The sequence below is a fragment of the Pinus tabuliformis genome, chromosome X (assembly GCF_031772625.1).
Source record: "Pinus tabuliformis cultivar Carrire ecotype Pingquan chromosome X, CPIR1, whole genome shotgun sequence".
Classification (NCBI taxonomy): Eukaryota; Viridiplantae; Streptophyta; class Pinopsida; order Pinales; family Pinaceae; genus Pinus; species Pinus tabuliformis.
Genome location: NC_142308.1, coordinates 357,362,879 through 357,378,498, shown reverse-complemented (window position 1 = coordinate 357,378,498; position 15,620 = coordinate 357,362,879). Strand labels below are relative to the sequence as shown.

General features: G+C 37.3%; 1 protein-coding gene across 2 annotated transcripts in view; it reads left to right on the top strand.

The window, feature by feature from the left end:
- LOC149139973 (ankyrin repeat domain-containing protein, chloroplastic-like) overlaps positions 1–6,143 on the top strand; it is a 217,807-nt gene extending 211,664 nt beyond the window's left edge. The window contains exon 7 of one of the 2 annotated variants that reach the window (XM_089448137.1): positions 5,901–6,143. In XM_089448137.1, coding sequence (XP_089304263.1) covers positions 5,901–6,050 — 150 coding nt within the window. In that variant the 3' untranslated portion in view covers positions 6,051–6,143. Of the gene's footprint in view, positions 1–4,751; positions 4,980–5,900 lie in introns of those variants that run through there. The other variant, XM_089448136.1, reaches the window with a different exon arrangement.
- The last annotated feature ends 9,477 nt before the right edge of the window (positions 6,144–15,620 follow it).

Below are 15,620 nucleotides of genomic sequence, written 5' to 3'. Positions count from 1 at the left end.
TTAATAAGATGAATTTACAGATGATGTTGATTTACAATGGGTTGCCTGGCTTATATACCGCCATGGACACCCTTTAGGAAAGGGCATGATCTTATGATCGTGCCCTTTCGCCTAACTAAAACTAAATTAAATAATAAACCTAATATTAACTCATTTTTACATAACATTGCCTTCCTCTCGAAAGAATGCTTTGTCCTCAAAGCATAAGTAACGACGGATGTTGTTGAAGAATGATTCGTTCTCCCAGAAAGCGTCTTCTTCGGGTAAGTCCTTCCACTTGATCAGATACTCCAAGATGATCAAAGTCACACACTTTAAAAGATCTTGGATTAATCTCTCAATTCCCGCTTTTTGGAGATGTGGATATCGGTATGGCTTGATGTTGATGGGGTTTGACTCTGTTTTAACTTCTGTTCTACGCTCAATTTCTGTATTAGGCGGCATCTTCATAGGTAGGTCTTGAATCTCTGGTGATTCTTCTCTGGTCATATTTGCAGATAACATTTCTAATTGGTGACATTGTACTACATAAGCAGGTGCTCCATTTCGACTCAGCTTCATCATCTGGGATGATGATGTAACTTGATTTCCTGGTGGTTGAAATCCGTGTAGCTTGTACTTCTGACCTCCCCATTTAAATTTTATAAATTGTACTTGATGGTTGGCGGCATAAGTACCTAAAGTTCGTAACCATTGGATACCTAAGACTACATCTACTCCTCCTAACGGTACTGTGAAAAACGGAGACTCTAAACTGAAGTCTTGAATCTGCAATTTAACCTTATGGCATTTTCCCACCTTTTCAATCTTCTTACCATTAGCTATCATCACTTTCATGTTTGGTAAGGGAAATGAAAATATATTGAGTCTTTTTGCCACGGTTGCATCTAGAAAATTGTGTGTGCTTCCAGAGTCGACGAGAACCACTACATTGTTCTTCTTTATGTGTCCTTTTAACTTTAAGGTCTGAGGTTGTGATATACCTGTCATAGCTGATAATGATACTTGTGGAATACTTCCATCATCCAGTTCTGGTGAAAATTCTGGAGTGTCTTCTGTGTCTTCTACGTCATAATCTTCACTGTTTGAATCATTGGTTGCTTCACAATTATATAGATTCTTTGGTTCTTTTCCTTTAGCACATCTATGTTTGGGGTCCCACTTCTCACCACAACGTTTACATTTACCCTCTTTTATCCTTTGCATTTCCACATTAGATTTTTCATCTTCACGACGATGTGGTGGAACATATCTTGTATTATTTGAGTCCACATACTGGGGTATCCTTCGTTTTGCATAAGCTTTTTCCGCTGTTGACCAAAATATTGGTTCGGCTTTCTTTTCGGCTGTTTTTGCTTTTCGTCTTGCTTCTTCTATAGATGTAATATCATGCATCTCAAGTTCTGCTTGTAAATGGGTTTTGAGTCCTGAGATGTATGACTGAATTAGACGAGATTCTGATAACCCAGGTACTCGTGTTACTAAGGTCTCCCATTCTTGAGTGTATTCATCGACACTTCCTTTTTGTCGTAGTTTGATGAGTTTTGAAAAGAACTCTTCTTCCTTTACACCTTGGAATCTTTTGAAGAATGCATCTTTAAATTTCCTCCAGCTAATGACATGTGTTGTCTTTTTCCACCACATATACCAGTTATATGCTTCTCCCTCCATTTTCATGGACGCATGTCTGAGCTTTTCGTCATCGTCAGTGATGTCATATATCTCAAAGTATTCTTCTGCTTTATTTATCCATGCAACATTGTTTTTTTCGTTTCCATCGAATTTAGGCATCTCGACTTTTGCCCTTCGCTGGTATGTTGCCACTGGTTGAGCGAAAAAAGGGTGTTGATTGGTAAAGTTATCCCAGAGTTGCTTGTTTGTAAAGATTGTGTTACTTGCTTCTTGGTGGGGTGTCGCTGATTTTTTTGGGGATTCTACCTTGTCATGAGGGTCTGTGGACTTAGTTGAATCCGACGAGACGTGTTCTTGATTCTCTTCACCTTCTTTTAATAGCTCTTCGGGTGTACAATTCGACTTTTTACACAGAATTTTCAGCATTGTTAAGACTTCTCTGAAGTTTACTTCTGTTTGGACATGTTGACTTTCCATCTTTATCTCTATTCGATTTGTCGTATCTTCAAGATTTTTGATTTTGTTCGCTTGCTCACCCAGCTTGCTCTCGACTTCATTTAATCTTTTACTGACCTCGTCGTGGTTGTTATTTATCTTTTGCTCTGCCTCCAACAGCCTTTTTTGAAAATCCGCCATTGTCATTGTCGACATTGAGCGGGTTTGCAGAGGCGTGTATATATTTGCCAACTAAAATATTTTTCCTTCCCTTTTTTTTTTTTTTAATAATTAAATTAAATTAATTTAATAATTTAATTTAATTAATATATATATTTTTAATTATAAATTATAATAATTATAACTTATAATTATTAATTATTATATATAAATATAAATTCTAAAGTTATAAATTATATAACTTTTAATTAAATTATATATATATAATATATAATTAAAATACGATATATATATATAACTAAATTAAATTACGTATTATATATAACATATATATATATGATTATATTATATATTATATATATATTTTTGATATTATATATAAACAACCGTCATATATATATATATATATATATTATATAATATACCTCACCTTATATTTATTCCAAACTCTCTGTCGACTGTCGAAATACCACCGCAGATTTTTTTTTTTTTTAAAGGATGCTGTTTTTTTAAAAAAAAATCGTGAACCGGTTGACTGTCCAACAGAATATCGAAATACCACCGCAGATTTTTTTTTTTAACGGACGCTGTTTTAAAAAATCGTGAATATCACCGCGGATTGCAACGGATTGGGTGCAGAGGCGTCGGCCGGGTGCTGAGGACTGCGGACAGGTGCGGACAGCAGTTTACCAAAAAAAAAATACCCAAACCTGAGAGCTTCCGATTCCCTTCTCACCCCCCGAAAGACCTCGAATGAAATCGCAGATAATTTCCAACACCGAGAGCTTGCGATTTTGTTTGAGGGCGAGAGCTTAGCCTTAGCAAGCCTCTGAGGAGCAACTTAATTTCAAAAACCGAGAAATATGTCGCGAGGGCAGTGGGGTATGGGTGACAGAGGGAGCTGTGGTAGGGCCACAACAGTCGCAGGGTGAGGCAATGAGAAACAGGGACGTGGAGTGCGGCGTATTGTCAGCAGGTGACAGGGACGGTGATGGCAACAGAACAGCGAGGACTTGCAGATCGATTGCAGCGGACAAGAAGGGGTTGCAGACCGAGGGTCGTAGGCTCCGATACCAGATGAAGTACAAAAACTTCGGATACACAGAAAATATGTATAAATAATTTATTAATAAGATGAATTTACAGATGATGTTGATTTACAATGGGTTGCCTGGCTTATATACCGCCATGGACACCCTTTAGGAAAGGGCATGATCTTATGATCGTGCCCTTTCGCCTAACTAAAACTAAATTAAATAATAAACCTAATATTAACTAATTTTTACATAACAGCCATCTTTAAACCACCATCAAAGAGCACTTCCATTTCACAGAAGACATCAGCTTCTAGCCAGATTCAGAGTTGTTTCAAGAGGTTCTTCAAGCCAAGTTTTAGAGTTGGTGGTCAGCCTTAAATTACCATGAGTAGAAGACTTTGGTTTCTACTACTCCATTTGGTTTGTGGTCTTAAACCACCAGATTCAGAGAGTACATCCAGCTATTGGCTGTTATCCACCTCTATATTTTAGTTCTCTTCTTGGACTCACATATACTCTTTTGGATTAAGGGGTGGGGATGGGAATGGGCGCGCGGATGTTGGAAGCATATTCCTTAGGGATTATGAAAAAAGAAGACAAAATCTGCAGGTGAACATGAACAGACATAGGGAATCCAAGAGACTACTTGGAAGATGAAACCAAGGGTCATGAATTTATATATTTATGTGTATCATATGAATGGGAAATGGATCTCATGCTTTATCTTGTGTCTCTTTCAATTTAATAAGTCTAACATACACTAATAATAATAAAGAAATACTTAAATCCTTAATGGAATTCCTTGAACAAAACTAATGGTAGTTGGTGATTCATCTACAATGACTCTTCTTCTGAGGTCTAAGACCTCTTCTTCTTCCTTGCCTCAAAACTAGTTTAATTTACACCACAACCTAGTTTAATATATTAGCACCTACTGACATAATATCTGTTAGTTTCCTGTGTTAGCACGTAAATTCATAAAATCTGCTGAGACAATAGGACATAAATTCATACTTTCTTCAATGAGGTCTCAGCTTAAGTGCTATATTGATGTCATACATGAGATACAGAACAGTAGCTACTTGAGAAATTGGGATTTGAGCAGGTCAGGTTTTCCACATACAAGAGGTTGTTTATAGATAGCTGCTACCATATTCGTTGAGAAAATTGGCACATAGGTCGTTATTACCAACTTCGTTGAGAAATTTGGCACAACATCACAGTTGCATTAGCCACAGAGAATAGTTAGAACCTTGCAACAATTCTAGGCTCTCGGTGTTGTGCATGATACAATATTTCCATACTTGGTTATTGAACCATGGGAATACTGAATTCTAAATATGAAAATTGAACCATAATAGTATAGTAGCAGATTGACAGTTAACTACTTTGCTGAGCATTTGAAATGAGTTCTTACTTTCAGAAAATTATTTGACTCAAATTTTTATCAATCTCAAATTCTTGCAGTCTTATCAGTCAACAGATAGGACGGCTATATGTTCCAACGAAGGGTTGAGGGATGTCCAGGTATCCCTTACATTAGAAGATGCACCCATCTGGTGGGTCATGTGTCAGTGTTGTTCGGCAGCCATCCCCTTTGTCAGTGATGTTTCCTACTGTATCCACGTCTATGGGTTACAGGAAAACGCAGTGGGCATGTACTCGTGGTACACTGTTTGACATGCAAAAGCACTTCAAAACATATAAACAAAATTGCCATGTGAGCTTATATAATATATTCATAAAATACAGCTTCTATGGATGGCGACTATCCATAAACCATACCACCTAGCTTGACATTTTTACAGCTGATTCACTGAAAATGAAAAGTTACATGGATGGAATGAGCAAAGGGATGGGAAAAAACATTACCAGGATTAGTTTCTAGCATTTCTAGATTCTCAGCTCCTATATTGAGGAAAAATGTCTCCTTTGTAAGATGGAAATGCCTTGATGAACTGAACGGAAGCATAGATAACTGCTTTATATCTTTTTTTTGGTAGGTGGTATCTAGAGGAATTGGCAACTGAGCCAGGCTCGTACTTGTGTGATATGGGATCGATTCCAACTGCTACCACTAAACCTCTAGGTGAACCCATGCACGCCCCAATGCACAGCCCTCAAGGCTAGCTGGGGGGATTTGAACCTCGAATGACATATTTCATAGACGATTCCAAATCGAGCTACCCCGTGGGGGCTCTTTATATCTCTTTATTATCTCCATAGTGACTTTCAATTTCTTATGGGTTTGTTTGACATTTTTATCAATGTCAGTTGAGGGATTACTAGATCATCCTTAAGACTCATGTATTCCAAACTTTCCCCTCTGAATGATCATTCGGTCTGTTTTGACATTTCATAGCGTTGCATAAATTATAAGTCGCACTTGCGGTTTTACTTTTTAAAGCAAAGCATGCCTTTACCAAGAGTTTTCATAGCTTGCCTAATTTCTCTGTTTGAATATAAACTGTGGTAGTTTACATAAAACATTAGATACATCTTTAAACCCATGTATTCTTATTTGGTGAATTGTGCAAATGTTTGCAACCAACAGGTATGCGTTTAACAGTTTTTATGTGTTTGTAATACTTTATGTTATTGTATGAAATATTTCAGGATGGAAATACACCTTTGGATCTTTGTTTGCACTCTGGGAGAGATATTAGAACATATGAATTGATAAGGTTGCTGAAGACATTACCGAAGGCTAGGTTACAAAATGGCAATAATTTGCAGACTCTGAATGTAAGAAAAACTCTAAGGTAGTCAATTTTGACGCAGACGTCATTTTTCTTCCACAATAATTCTGAACCTGTTTCTATATTAAAAATGAGCAGATATCTTGCTTCAGCTGTTTAATTTTCTCTGCTTTTGAAGAATGTAAAATTTTGACCTTAGGAAAAGTTGAGAGTTTGCTGTTTTGATTGAAGGAAAGTTGCCCCTAAAAGATTATAGTGGAATTGAGGTTTCATGTTCAGTTTGGTTGGAGGAACACATTATATCCGTATGTTCATCAATGAGTGAAGTGAACTTTATGATCACTGTTGGAGAAGAGATGGGAAATCCTTATAATTAATTAAATGTCGTCATAATAACTACTTATGGATAGGGTGTTTAAAGTTGCCGGTTGAAAAGTCGTGTGATATGGGTAAAAGATGGGGACCATAATACCCATTTTTTCCAGCAATATGCCACGCAACGGAGGAATAGAAATACCATATGGGAAATTAAGACCGAGTCTGGTGGAAGGGTTTTCAAAACAGAGGATATTCAAAGAGAAGCTTTCAAATATTTCGAAGTTATTTGCAAGGAATGTATTTCTGTGGACATTCATGTTGTTTTTCCACGACACTAGAGAATCTAGGTTAGTGTCTTAGAATCTCTGACACAACCAACTCAAATGCCACAACAAACTACTTTGCACAGTGAAATAAACACAACAGTAAATCAACCAGTGCACAAATAGACAATTTTTTACAAATTTTCAACAACCCAACTTCATTATATTATCAATCTATAATACAACTGTTTAGAGTTCTCGTACCAGGGATCATGGCCTTCATACAATCACTGATATAATACAAACTAGGGTTTGGTGTCAACAACTATGACAACCAATCTAACCTTGAACAAGATACCACTGACTTACTAGCTGATGTAGTGCACCTCACAACTCCACTTGGTTGTACCCTGAACATATCTGCTGGTCCGTCTGCTCCCAATCTGCAACAACACCAATCTACCTCTATCAATGAATCTTGCTCCTTTAGGTCACTAAACACAACTCACCAATTTTCCCTCTAGCGAATCATTAGTCCATCAACGAATCAACACATAGGGTTTTCTTGTGAGTTTTTCACAACTCTGTTTGTAATCAACTCCTTAGCTGCTCACTTGCTGCTCCTCTACACTTTGGGACTTCTTCCCTCTATTGCCTTCCTGTGTTTCCCCAAAGAAGTCAAACTTAGGGCATGGAGGCTACCACTATCACTGTCAAACGTCCTTCTCCAACAATCAACTTAGGGTTGATTCATAAGCATACTTGGCTGCCCTTATTCCTCCAAGAACCACTCTTAGGCTTCACTTTCTCTGCCCTTCTTACAACTATCAAAGTCCTTCTCAACAAGCTGATCTAGGGCACCAAGAATACCTTGTTGCTGCCCTCCAAACAGAGCTTCAGATGCCGAACAAAACTGTCCTAACTAGGACCTTATCCACTAGCAACAAAATCAACTTGAAGACACCATACAACATACCTTTTTACACTTTTCTGGGTTTGTGTATCTGTTGTAGGATCTCGGCCTGGTTAGGGTTTCTAACTGTACATGTCATCCCTACTAATTTGCGCCAAGAACCTCGCCTCTAGTTGCAGTCTACTTCCTTCTTCAAGCTTCTTCCTTTCGCTAGCATCTAGGGTTGTTTCTAGCCCACTGCTAGGATTTTCGGCCCCTTCCAATCTGAAGTTTCCTGGCTCGGCCCTCTTGCCCAGACAATACAAATTTGCGGCTTGATCTTAGAGGGTTATACCATCAAGAAACTCGCACAAAAACAACCTAGAATGTCCCTTCAAGTCACGACCCGCACTCCTACCAAACTCGGCTCCTAGCAGAAACATAAATAACCCAAAACAAGTCTTCTTTCCTCCTTCATTGAGCTCCAATGGTCTATGGCCTCTTTCAGAGATTTCTTCCTTATGATTCATTGCACTTGGATGGTGTAATGAGGCTCCTCCTCTCACATATTTATATGTTTTTCTAGGGTTAACGACTAGCCCCTCCAAAGGTTCTTCTCAAGTCAAGGCTGACTTGAATCTCCAACCATTTAGCCCACATGAAACACATAAAAAATATTTTCTCCACAATGACAAGGGTTGTCTTGGTGCTTGAAGCAGCCCCTTGCTCCTCTAAGGGTGCTCTATCATCTCCAAGTGCCAAATCATCAAAATCAAGCTTTGTTTTTGGGTCCACTCCTTTGGGTGCAAAACCCCCACCTTGGGTATTTAGCCCACAAATGACTTTGTGGTGCCAATGTCCTCCACAACCCGATACCCTAGGGTTTGGAGAACCTCCCAAGCTACCAATCTCAACAATTCATAATCAATTATGGTTTATTGATGCATATCCTGCTATGTTCTCGGCTAAAGCTAATGCTATTATGGGTTAGTTTGTCACGTTGGATGAGATTTCCACGATTCTTTGCTCTTTCTTGCGAGACAAATGCCCTGGGCCAGATGGGTTGACGGTTGAGATTCATTCATTTCTTCGACATTATGGGCATGGATTTATTGAACATGGTGAAGGAGTCTAGACGCTCTAGATAGGTTGCTAGATCAATAAATTCCACTTTCATTGCTCTTATTCTGAAGTCGTCTCACCCTACTTCTTTCAAAGATTTCCGATCGATCTCTCTATGCAATATCACACATAAGTTGATTTCTAAGATCATTGCTTTCATGATAAAAGAGACTTTATCTAATTATATTTCCATGGAGCAGTTCAGTTTCCTTCGGATTAGGCAAATCCTGGATCTAGTTGCAATGGCACAGGAATGCATTCACTCCATTTGGACGAAGAAGAAAGATGCACTGGTCCTGAAACTGGATTTACATAAAGCCTACGACTACATATACTGGACATTCCTTCGGACGATTCTTACCAAGATTGGGTTATCCCTGGACAACATTGACTAGATTATGGCACCTGTAACGTCGGTTAATTACACAGTCTTGATTAATGGGGTTCCTTTGAACTTCTTTTGGGCTTTCATAGGCCTTCGATAAGGTTGCTCATTATCTCCTTTATTGTTTCTACTGGTTATTGTTGGTTTGAGCAGAAAGCTATGCTCGTGATGGTGGATTCTTCTGCGGTATGCAGGTAACTAAAAGGGTCTCTATTTCTCATTTAGTGTTCGTAGATGATGTGCTTATCTTTGGAAAGGTCTCGTTGTCCCAATGGAGTATTTTACATTCAATTATTACAGGGTTTAGAGATGCGTCGAGATTATATCCTAATTGCCAGAAATCTATATTGATCCAATCCTCTGACAACATCGAGGAGGTTGCTGAGATTGCAAAACTATTCAGCGTGGCTACTTCTGGCCTTGAAGTGGGTTTCACATACCTGGGTTTCAAGATGAAGCCAAATAAGTATCGGTCCATGGATTGGCAGTGGCTCTTGAATACATTTGAGAAACGTTTATCACTTTGGTCACATCATTGGCTATCTGTGGGTGGCAGATACATTCTCATACAATTGATTCTCCAACACATTTCAGTGTATTGGATGCACCTGTACTATGAAAATTCCTACACTAAAGGGACCCGTACTGCAGCAAATCTGAATTTACTTCACCTACTTGATTTTTAAAATTATATTCATCAAGTTATTCTTCTGAACACTGAAGCAAATTACTTATGCAACCTACACTAAATTAAATATTTGATTTCATGAAACAGAAAACAGAGCAAAGAACAAGATACATAGGACACACTTATTTTAGGACACAATAGTCCCCGGAAAAATCCAATGCGGGAAAACCGGTGCAACAACTTTGAGGGTTTATTATTATGCAGGAGAAAATTATGAATACAAATCTAGGATGCTCTGCTAGCAATCCTTTAAAGAGAAAACACTGAACAAAAGACTGATAAAATAATCTCACCCTGTCACTTGAGAAGTGGTGACTGATCCTCAGCTCTGGGAGGCTCTGCGTCACCTTCTGATGGCTTCTACGTCAAAACTGCGTCACCCTGGGCATCTTTTGCATCACCCCTCCTGGGTATTACACTGCCTCTCTACTCTGGATCTTTTGTTGGCTGAGAATTCGAATTTCATGCCTCCAGTCTCACACCTTGGCTTTCGGCACCTGAACTTCGAATTCCCTCTGCAGAAACTCGACTTCTCCTCACTGACTGCGCTGCCTCTGCGTTAGCACTGCATAGGCCAGCGTCAACCTTCCTTTGGACGTCTTCTGTCCTTTCTCTGCCTTGTATTCTCCGGAAAGTCCTTCTCCTGGAATCTCACTGCCTCTTTGCTGTAAGATCTCCCCAATCGATTTTCCTCTTGAGAACTTATCAGCTCTGAAAATCAATTTCCTCAATCTCTGTGTGTGTTTCTAAATGAACCCGAAGCTTTCTTTTTATACTTTTCTCGTTGAGACTTCAATGGTCGAGATTAAGTATCTAGTCAACTGCTAAGATTAAAACTTGACTTGATCCACCTTCTAGATCATTCTCACTCATATTTTGATTAATACCCATTAATACTTCAATTTTCCTGGGTTTAGACTTAGGAACCCCATTAAAAATATTAATTATTTTAATAAAATACAATCCGGGTAGAATTTCACCAAACGGTTTCTAGGTTCTTTAGAACTCACGTGCCTTAGCCTTTCCACCAATTTTCATGGCTAGAGCACATCCGATGCTTCCAAAACCTAACATTTACTTGTTACTGCATAAGATCATCCAGAGGATTAAGGTTGTTCTTGCAAATTTCCTGGTGTCATAAATTTCATCTAGTTAGTATAGATGCCATTTCGCGGGGGAAGGAGTCTAGTGGTTGGGGTTTATTGGATCTTAAGATTTTTGGTTGGGCTCTGTTGTCGCTCAGATTGTACATTGGGACAACAACTCAGGTCGGGGGTTGTCACTCTGATCCTTGAACTCTTCGTTCTAGCTGTCTTCCAACAACAGGGTATGGGGGGTAGTCCCTATGTAAATGTGAAGATGAAGGACAAGTTGGCAACCAACGAGTCCGGGAGACACGATTGAATGGCCTAGCTAATTGGTTAATTTTAGCAAGATTTAATGATTAGATTAGATTTGAATGTGAGACTAGTGCCTTATGGAGTCAACTTCTTGCTTGTTACCAATTAAATGCAAAGTAACCAAATGAACAATCGTTGCTTGGATGCTTCACTAACCTAGATGAAATGCAAATCCTACAAGCAAGGTGAAATGCAAAGTCTTGGTTGATTTTAAGTTAGATGCCTATTCTAAATGTAACCTTTCTCTTAATTGTTTTGGAACTAGCCTCTAGAGTAGGTTGTGGGATGGAAGCCAATGGGAACCAAACAAAGGCTTGATTAACGATACCTCTCATTGTGTTCCAACCACTCGGTGCCTCCGGTGCTGAAAAGATTGTGGCTTTGACGACTGCAACGTCACCATGTTAACCACTAAAGAGTTTCTGGACTCCTCAAGTTAGATGAGAAAGGTGGTTCTATCTCTCTATCAGCCAAGCTTATGTGAAGCATAAAAACTGATAGCTTGTTGACTTAATGTAAAAATACACAAGAGGTATTTAATAATAATAACTTATTATATATAAAAATGTATAAGTGATTAATGTTACAATGAGGATCCACATATATATACCTAAGCAGGTGTCCTTTCGTGACTGGGCATGTCTTTTAGACATGCCTTTTCACTTAACTAATGACTTCTTAACATAATCACTACTTGATTACTTAGTATTTATATTATTTATATTTATTTATTTTGTTATGAATTATACTGAAGCATAAAAACTGATAGCTTGTTGACTTAATGTAAAAATACACAAGAGGTATTTAATAATAATAATTTATTATATATAAAAATGTATAAGTGATTAATGTTACAATGAGGACCCACATATATATACCTAAGCAGGTGTCCTTTCATGACCGGGCATGTCTTTTAGACATGCCTTTTCACTTAACTAATGACTTCTTAACATAATCACTACTTGATTACTTAGTATTTATATTATTTATATTTATTTATTTTGTTATGAATTATATTCATAACATAGCCCCTTCCTTCAGAAGCTTTGTCCTCAAAGCTTGTTGATGAGAGGACTTGATCTCTTATCTACCATGAATGTTTTCTTTTCACTTGACCGCTAATACTTTCTTCATTTGACTGCGTCATTGGTAGTTCATCTTCTATGATTTGCTGGTAACTCTGATTTGAGTCCAGGGTTATCGTTTTGTTTGTTTGTTTGTTTTAAACTCTATTTTTTTATGATAATAATTTTTTTTTTTAATAATAATAATATTTTCATATAGTTTTTTTTTAATATATATATATATATATATATATATATATATATATATATAATACAAAATAGTCATATATTATAACTATATAAATTAAAATTAAAATTTGAATTCAATGCTCCCGAAATCCTGTCCGAAACACTGCGCAGACTTGTCGTTTGGGAGCATGTTGATTGACCATGTTATGAATCGAGCCAATCGGTGGTTCTAATTTCTAACATCTAATTTCAATATGGAGCAACAACACAGAAAACAAATTTTGCAGGACGCTGAACTCAACGGATGGAAAGAAGGAAGGTGTTCCGATGGTAAGATGTCTTCGTATATATCTTGTATTCGTCTGCGCGTGCCCCAAATGATGACACAACCTATCCAGAAGTTTCGGATATGACACTTTGATGACATTTCTTTTATCAATCGAATGCTTGTTGCAAATTTTTCCCAGCGGATTTTTACAGATGGATGTACCAGTGAACAATGCAAGGTGCAGTGGAGGCGGCTTACACAACGGTTTATGCCGTGGTTGAACTCAGTGACACCAATCTCCCCTATTTGTCGAGCGAAGGTTGGATTCCCTACACGTGGAGAGGCGAAAGAAAAAACTATAACGTGGTTGAATTCAGTGACGCCAATCTCCTCCATTCGTCAGGCGAATGTTGGATTCCCTACGCATGGAAAGGCGAAAGAAAACATTGTAACAGGAATAGTTGGTTGCTTGTTGTTGCCCCCAATTTCTACATAAATATGGCGTTTATAGGCGTTGATGTCTTTCGCAGTGGGCAAGTAAAAGGCATTGTTGCGGTCCATTGTCAAGGGTTCTGCAAGCTTCACTAAGCTCTTGTTCAGCATAGGGCATGAATATTCATGTACAGTTGGACAATATAAATAACTGTCACTGTTGTCTTTCGTATGAGTTGCTTGGTGTAAATTCCTTTCTAAAAATCCATTTTTCCCATGAGAACCAGACTTGAAGCATGAGGAATTTTCAAGCCCCTGCAACCTTGCAGCTGCTGGGCATTTTGTCTGCTTTTTTGTCAAGTTTTGCAATCATATTCATTCTATAAATGTGTTTTAATTCTAATAATTGACTATCACAACCATCATATTCCCTTGGAGGACATGTACTGTTGTCATCACTATTAGCCTCCCAATCTGGTAATCTATCTACAAGGTCTCTTTCTGCATCATACTTTTCTTCTAATGCATGAATCCATTTCTTAGTGTGCTTCCTAGATTTCTGTTTCAGTTGCTTTACAAATTTGCTAGACTTCCTGGGGCTACTAATTATAGTCTTAGCACTAATAAAAGAGCCACTGTGAGATTCACGTCTTGTATCGGTTACATTACTTGTGGAGTTTATTGAAGGTACAACAAAAGATCTTGACTTTGTGATGCTCGAAGAGCTTTCTTTTTGAGCTACATGGAACTTTTGGAAATTTCCTCTGTGGGAAGATGCATCTACTTGATGAATATCAACTTCAGTAGAAAATGAAACCTTTCCACCAATTTGATCCCGCAACAGAATTGTTCTTCCCTGGATTACATTTTCAGCGTCCTCAAGTTCCTTTGTTTGTACCCCCTCCTCAGATGATAACCAAGAGTTCCCATCGATATCTAAGTAATCATTTTGATCGTCAATCATAGTTTTTTGTGACTTTTCATTGCGGTCGTAAGATAGAAGTTCATTCTTCAAAACATTCGCTTCTTCTGATTCTGATATCTATTCATCTTCTTGTTTCTCAAGATAGTCCTCATCTTGGTCTTGTTTCGTTTCTTCATTGTCGATATCATCTAACTTATTGTCGATTTCCCTTCGACATGCTTTAACTTCTGCGTATAATTTTTCTAAACGCTGAAATGCTTCTTGAATTTTACTAAACTGCTCAACGCATTCAGGATGTAAACGTAATGGAATATTGTGTGGCGAACTACGTTCAAAGACTCGCATGATTATATTGTGCGCCATGGCTCTGATACCACTGAAGCATAAAAACTGATAGCTTGTTGACTTAATGTAAAAATACACAAGAGGTATTTAATAATAATAATTTATTATATATAAAAATGTATAAGTGATTAATGTTACAATGAGGACCCGCATATATATACCTAAGCAGGTGTCCTTTCGTGACCGGGCATGTCTTTTAGACATGCATTTTCATTTAACTATTGACTTCTTAACATAATCACTACTTGATTACTTAGTATTTATATTATTTATATTATGCTGAGGTAAATTAGTGCAATAGAATCCTAGAATGTAAATGCAGGATGTAAGATTACTTTTAATGATATTGTTAAATGTCTTGAGTACTTAGCGATAAATCACAACGATAATTTGAAACGATGAAGTACTTAATCAATATGTAATGATGATCTTCACTGAAGAGAGAATGCTCAATGAAACAAGATAGAAAGCGCCAAGATGTTGTTAAGATCAAGACAATTTCTCTTGAAATAATAGTGCCAATTAGATAATGACCAATAACAATAGAGTGCCAATGTGTCAATTAGATACACAAGATAGAGAGCTTAAACACAATTAGCGATTCTTCCAAATTACCACAAGACTATTTCTTATCACGACTATGATTATCAATTGACTTGAACAACAAGGATGTAAGGAACAAATGCCAAATGAATTTAAATGACTGTCAACAATTTTTGACATCACTGCAATGTTTATGTCAGACCTTAAGCAACATATATTAGGCCTCTGATTTTTATGACAACCCTCAAGAAGTGAAAAGATATGCAAATAAATGCAAGCCCAACCAATGCCAATGATTTTCCAATGATGAAATATGCTTGCAATTCAATTATTATGCCACCGTTATTTTATTTTAGATGGTTGTAGCAAACATATCAGATCTGAAAATTTCTTAACAGTGCTCAAAAAATAATTTATATGCAATCAATTTAACAACAAGATTAATGTTCAATGCCTTAAGTGACTTGTTAATGAATTTAGACTTATTTTATGTGTGTTTTATGCCCTGAATACACTACTGTAACAATTATATCAAACTTGAAACTTTCATATCGGACCTCTGCAATTTCAAATCAGACCTTGAAAATTATATGATAGCCAACATAAAACAATAAAATTGATAGATCAAACCCTTGTAATTTATTTTTGATGCCTTGTATGAGTTATTAGCTTAATGTGTGGGTTCTTTAGGCTAGTATTATGATGATTATGCCATTATTATATCAATATACCAAATCTTATATAAATTAAACAGTCAATTAAAATGAGATATGAAGGGAATAAAAACAAACCCCAAGGCCTAA